At 48.6% G+C, this 6,156-nt stretch overlaps 1 protein-coding gene across 1 annotated transcript; it reads right to left on the bottom strand.

Annotated features, from left to right (window-relative positions):
- Positions 1-332: 332 nt before the first annotated feature.
- LOC132583348 (trichohyalin-like) lies at positions 333-5,722 on the bottom strand. Its single transcript, XM_060255010.1, has 6 exons — positions 5,607-5,722; positions 5,357-5,490; positions 4,947-5,222; positions 2,051-4,374; positions 1,779-1,969; positions 333-1,622 (listed from the first exon to the last, which is right to left on the bottom strand). Exons 3-6 carry the CDS (start codon positions 5,107-5,109, stop codon positions 1,559-1,561), a joined length of 2,742 nt encoding a protein of 913 aa, XP_060110993.1. The 5' UTR covers positions 5,110-5,222; positions 5,357-5,490; positions 5,607-5,722; the 3' UTR covers positions 333-1,558.
- Between the last annotated feature and the right edge of the window lie 434 nt (positions 5,723-6,156).

Here is a 6,156-nt window from a genome sequence, read left to right as displayed (position 1 = left end):
GCCAGCAGTCCAATCATTGCAACAAGAATGTACTAATGCCTTGTTTCACAATTGCTTTGTCAAGTTTACAAAATCCATTTTAGATACAAAGGTGTGAACACCAAAAAATTCAATTCTCTCCAAGGAAATCAATGTATTTTGTAAAGAGAGTTTTAATTTTATTTTTGTCAATATGATAATTGTTATCGCTTAATTTTGTTTGAGGCTGGTAATCACGGAAGCTTTGTGCTTAATTTTTACTACCTGGAAGATGGCAACCCTATTTTCTCTTCTCAAATTTGGACCTCAAGCTAATCATTATCAGGCTGGACCACGCAAAATGCCTCACAGTACATGTAACAGAACAATTTTATTACAACAAATAATATTTCAAATATACAAACTTCCTCAGTACAGAGTAAACTCGTTTTTTAGAATAAGTTTCCACATCATACGTAAGCTGGTATAGTCTAAGGGGCATTTAGGGAGCTACCCTTGTTTTCGGGTAGCAGCTGGAGGACAGGCCGAAGATAAGCAAGCAACATTTTCCCAGTCACTTACACCAGTAACATGTTTATCCCACCCTTCTTCCAAATTAAGGAGAGCAGCATGTGGGTCTCTCCTCCTCCTCCATTTGACCCTAGCAACAATCGTGCCTAAGGTCAGTTAGGCAGAAAAGGTGTGACTGGCCCAAGGTCCCCTCAGTGAACTTCATGTCTGAGAGAGGATTTGAATCTAGGTCTCCTAGTTCTACCTAGTCCAGAGGAGGGCGACAAAGATGGTGAGGGGTCTGGAGACCAAGTCCTATGAGGAAAGGTTGAAAGAGCTGGGGATGTTAAGCCTGGAGAGGAGGCAGCTGAGAGGTGATATGATCACCATCTTCAAGTACTTGAAGGGCTGTCATATAGAGGATGGTGTGGAATTGTTTTCTGTGGCCCCGGAAGGTAGGACCAGAACCAATGGGTTGAAATTAAATCAAAAGAGTTTCCAAAACCAATGGGTTGAAATTAAATCAAAATCAGAAGAAGTTCCTGACTGTTAGAGTGATTCCTCAATGGAACAGGCTTTCTCTAGAGGTGGTGGGCTCTCCTTCCTTGGAGGTTTTTAAACAGATGCTAGATGGCCATCTGACAGCGATGAAGATCCTGTGAATTTAGGGGGAGGTGTTTGTGAGTTTCCTGCATTGTGCAGGGGGTTGGACTAGATGACCCTAGAGTTCCCTTCCAACTCTATGATTCTATGATTCTACCCTCTATCCATACTCTCTGCAGACTTTCACTGGCAGAAACCCTATAAGTAGGAAAAAAAAAACATAGAGCTAGAAGGGACCTCCCGGGTCAATAGAGATTATTTCGTGCCATGGGAACCTTGACCATTGCAAAGGATTGTGGGATATGTTCTATGAGCTCCATTCAGTTCAGGCAGTGTATTAACCAGTGCCAGATCTCACTCTTGCCCCAACTAAATTGGGATCACCCAGCACTCCTCCATAGCTACACTGTGCTGTGGGAGGGGGGGCATTACCAGCCTCCTGTATATTACAGTTTCTTTACTCCACAAACTCTTCGGATTTGTAGAGTTACTGAGGCCTGCGCAAGCGCATCTGCAGTTCAGCCATCATGTTGGGGTGCATAGGCCCAAACCTAGGAAGTCAAAGAGAATGGAAAGAGTGAGAAACTCAAAGGAGTTGGAGCTCTAACCTTCAATCATTCTGGTTCTAGTTGCACTCAGACTGGTAGTGCCACTTTGGAAGAAAAGAGCATTATTTAAATAAAGAAGTATGGGGTATTAATATTTACCCAGCATGCCTCAGGTGTGGCCTGCCTGATGGTGGTGGCTGAGATGGAGAGTTCTCCTCTATGCCTGTCTCCTGTGGGGGAGGAGTCTCTGTGGGTGGTCTTGGTCTCTTCAAGCTGGGTGCCCGCCGGATGGAACTCTTACGACGGAGCAAGACCCGCTCCTTCTGGGCACTTGTGTCCAGAGATGGGACCTGTAGAGCAGAAATGGATTAGAGAAACCCAAGTGTCCTGACTCCCATCATCCCCTGCTCCTCCCTTTTGGTCATGCTTACCTCACCTGGGAAGGCTCCGGCCCCAGCAAGACAGCATGTATCATCAGGGGCCTTGTCCCCCAGGGGTTCATGTGGCAGGCTCCTCTCGGTTCCCTCAGTCTCCCTTGCCTCCTGCCCTTGGACCTCTGACTGCTCCATCATTGCTGCTTCTACCACCTCATCAAGAACTGTAATTCCTATCGACACCTCAGGATCTTTCTGCTGGCCCCTCTCCAGACCTGGCTCTTTCATTTGCTCCTCCTGCCCTTCTTCGTTCTCTGCTTCATTTCCCACAGATCCCTCTAGCTTCCCATGTTGGTGTTCCTCTCTCTCTCCAGTCCCTTCCAGCCCTTTCTCTGGATGCTCTTCCAAATTCACAGTCTTCTTTGGCTTCCACGAAAGATCCCTCCCTATCTCTGATTCCCCTTCTTGCCCTCCCTGCTGATCTCCTCCTGTTTCTGCACCATCCAGGATAACTTGCTGAGACCCTTCACCTCGAGTTTCCATATCTGGCTCTCCCTGCTGGCTGTTTTTGGCCTTCGCCTCTCTCACAAGTTGTTCCTCAGCCTCCAGCCACTGGCCGTCTGCCATCTTGGCAGCCTCCTGTTGAGATCTCTCAGTCCATGCTGTTCCATCTCCACTCTGCTGTTCTCCACATGTTGCCACTTGCCTATCTCCCTCATTCTCCTCCTGCTCCCTCCACTGAGTCCATTCATCTCTCAAAAATCCCTCTAGTTCACTTTGCTGGGAATCCTCCATCTCAGCCTCTTCCAACCCCATCTGCTGGCTATCTTCTCTCTCTGTGACCACCTCTGAGGGGTCCTGTATTTCCAAGGTCACAGTTTCTTTTGGTCCCCAAAGAGGGCTGCTTCTGGCCTCTGCTTCTCGTTCTAGTCCTTCCTGCTGGTCTCTTCTCGTCTCTGCACCATCCAGCATGGTCTGCCAAGCCCCTTCATCTCCAGTTTCCATATCTGACTCCCCCTGCTGGTAGTTTTCTGCCCCTCCTGAAAGTTGCACCTCCACCTCCAACCACAGGCCCTCTGCCATCTTGCCCACCTCTTGTTGAGACCTCCCAGTCCATGCTGTTCCTTCTTTCCTCTGCTCTTCCATCACAGATTCTTCCCCACCTGTTGCCTCTTGCTCTTCTCCCTTGTTCTCCTCCTGCTCCCGTCTCTGAGTCTCCTTGTTCCTCACAGATCCCTCTAGCTCCCCTTGCTGGTGTGCCTCCATCTCAGCCTCTTCCAATCCTCTCTGCTGGCTACCTCCTTTCTCTGTGATCTCCTTCAGATTTTCCTCCTGCACTTCCAAGAAGACCCTTTCTTTTGGCTCCCACTGAGGGTAGCTTCTGGCCTCTGCTTTTCCTTCTGACTCTCCCTCCTGGTCACCATCTGGCACTGTTGGCTGAACCTCTTCATCTCCTGTCTCAATATCTGACTCCTCCAGCAGATTGTCTTCTGCATTTGTCCCTGCTGGTAGTTGCCCATCAGGGTCTGATTGCAGGTCCTCCATCATCTTTGCCATCTCCTGTTGAAATCTCCCTGTCCACGCTGTTCTATCTCCCCTCTGCTCTTCCATCACAGACTTTTCTCCACTGTCTTTCTCATTCTGCTCCCTCCAGTGAGTCCCCTCATCCCTCAAAAATCCCTCTATCTTCCCTAGCTGGGGCCCTTCAGACTCAGACCCTTCCAGTCCCCTCTGCTGGCCATCTTCTTCCTCTGTAACCCTCACTGGATCTTCTTCCTGCACTTCCAAGGTAAACTTTTCTTCTGGCTCCCGCTGAGGGTGGCTTCTGGTCTCTACTTCTTCTCCGGGCTCTCCCTGCTGGTCTCCTCCAGTCTCTGCACTGCCTGGCACTGCTGGCTGAACCCCTTCATCTCCTACCTCGATATCTGGCTCCTCCTGCTGATTGCTTTCCATCTTTGCCTCTCCTACAAGATCCGCATCAGGCTCTGATCGCAGGTCCTCCACCATCTTGGCCACCTGCTGTTCAAGTCCCCCTGTCTGTGTTGCTCCATCCAGTCCCCTCTGCTCTTCCCCACCTGGTGCCTCTTGTTCATCTCCCTCTGTTTCCTTCTGCTCTTTCTGCCAAGTCCTCATAGCCCTTCCTGCCTTTTCTAATTCTTCATGGTCTTGCCCTCCGGCCAATGGCTTCTCTGGTTGCCAGGCCTTCAACTCTGCCATTTCTTCTAGCAATTCTTGCTGAACAGCCCCCATCCTGGCACTTCCCTCTGGTTCCCACTGATGGAGCCCTCCAGTCACCATGAGCCCCTCCAAGTCTTTCTGCTGGATGCTTCCCATTGTCGAAGAACTTGGCTTTGGGGCATCAGCCAGGAAATTAGGAGCCTCTGTGGAAAAGAAATGAAGAGAGAAAAGTCAAATAGATTTTTCGTCCCCTCATCTTTCCTCTTCCCACGTTTGAATATCTCAAAACATGGAGATCTGAGCTTCTGTGGAAAAGAAATGAAGAGAGAAAAGTAAAATAGACTTCTGGTTTCCTCATCTTTTCCCTTCCCACATTTGAATATCCCAAAACCTGAAGATTTGAGTTTCTCCATCTCCCCATGAAATATTTCTCTCTCTTCCCTGTGAAATTAAGGATGCAAGCTCTTCTCCCCACTTTCCAAGAAGGATGTGTTTCTCTTCCTTCCCTTAAACTGAGCCAGTTCATCAATTTTCAGCCATTGAACCTTAGTTAAGCTGCAGGAATTGTCCTTGGTATGTATGAATATCCCAGATGGAGACAGCTCTCTATTTGTGGGTACAGTGCATTATCCTTGCCACTGAATAACCACAGACACTCCCCACAACTCAAGAGGTAGATGTTCCAGTTGAAAACAGAGCAGTTAGCAATCTAATCCCTTCAGAATCATCCATCACCCCCCATAGTTTTTCAGCACATTCTAGAATTTTCCATCACCTGAGAGCTTCTGGCCAACAGCTTCCTCTCTCTCATCTTTACACAGCAATTTGGAAGCTCCAGGAATGGCTTCTGTAGCCTGAGCAGAACTGAAGTCTTTTCCTGATGCATCATGGGTGGGGTTCTGATTGGGTGGGGTTGTCTGAAAAAGAAGGGCCTTCATCAAGGCAGAGGTGGAGCACAAACAGATTTTGCACTAACCTCTTCCCTCCAGCACCTACCTCTGCAATGGGCAGCCCTTCAAAGGCCTTCAGATCACCCCTTGGAGAAATATCTCTGCAAAGAGGAAGCAGAAAGGGAGAAAAGTGATTCCAGCTGTAGCTGAAATTCTTCCAGAGGAGTCTGGCACCTCTGGGCTGCAAGAAAACTTCCAGGGTAAAAAACAAACAAAGGCCATAGGTCTTTGTTACCTGTAAGGTGCTGTCTCCACATTGCAGTCATGGCGGCTTCTATGAGGCTCTGTCTCCCTCCTGTTTCCTGACTCCTCTGCTCCTGGATGAGCTTCATTTCCAAGGAGGTAGGTGGTGAAGGTGGAAATGTAATCCTGAAGATGGAAGGAGGAAGAAAGACAAATCATAAGCCAGGCAGCCCCTTCTTTAAACAAAACACCAGGGGTCCTGGATCCCACCCAAGCTTGGTTGACAGTGGGGTATCACTGACCACAGTCCGCTGCAGGGTCCCCAAAAGCCGCTGAAGGAGATCCATCAGTCGTCTGGCTCAAGTAGAGAGGAGCGGCTTCCCCTTTCTCCTCGGAGGGAAGTAAATGCTGCAAAAGCTTGTGACCACATCCTCCACATCATTCTCACTGCCTTGGACAGTTCTGCAGAAATTTGCATTACTGTGTAAACAATGACCATGCCAACAACACAGGCCTGGTGGAAGCGAGCATTTGGACAATTGGTGGCAACTGCTGGTCTAGAGTGTGTGAACAAATCCACCATGAGAAATTTGGCTACGCATCAGGACTATTCCCTCAACATGACTCAAATGTTTTGTTCATCCAGGACCACCACATTTGCCTGAGGTTAAAAATTGTTGGCCACCCTTCCTCTACCAGTTGCCAGTCTCTAGGTAGGGCCTGGAGGTCTCCCACTTTTACAACTGATCTCCAGCTGGCAGAGATCAGTTCCCCTGAAGAAAATGGGTGATTTGAAGGGTGGACTCTATGGCATTACTGATGTAACAAACATGAATTTGAGCAGACTTCAGA

The sequence above is a fragment of the Heteronotia binoei genome, chromosome 15 (assembly GCF_032191835.1).
Source record: "Heteronotia binoei isolate CCM8104 ecotype False Entrance Well chromosome 15, APGP_CSIRO_Hbin_v1, whole genome shotgun sequence".
In the NCBI taxonomy this organism is placed as follows: Eukaryota; Metazoa; Chordata; class Lepidosauria; order Squamata; family Gekkonidae; genus Heteronotia; species Heteronotia binoei.
This window is presented reverse-complemented; position numbering and strand designations above follow the sequence as displayed.

What these genes read in the sequence shown, in the direction of transcription:
- LOC132583348 (XM_060255010.1), bottom strand. Translation starts at nt 5,109, where the DNA reads ATGAAGGCCCTTCTTTTTCAGACAACCCCACCCAATCAGAACCCCACC. An exon ending in CCGGAGCCTTCCCAGGTGAG is followed by an intron (nt 1,970 to 2,050) that starts GTAAGCATGACC and finishes TCTGCTCTACAG; the next exon opens with GTCCCATCTCTGGACACAAG. An exon ending in CCACACCTGAGGCATGCTGG is followed by an intron (nt 1,623 to 1,778) that starts GTAAATATTAAT and finishes TTGACTTCCTAG; the next exon opens with GTTTGGGCCTATGCACCCCA.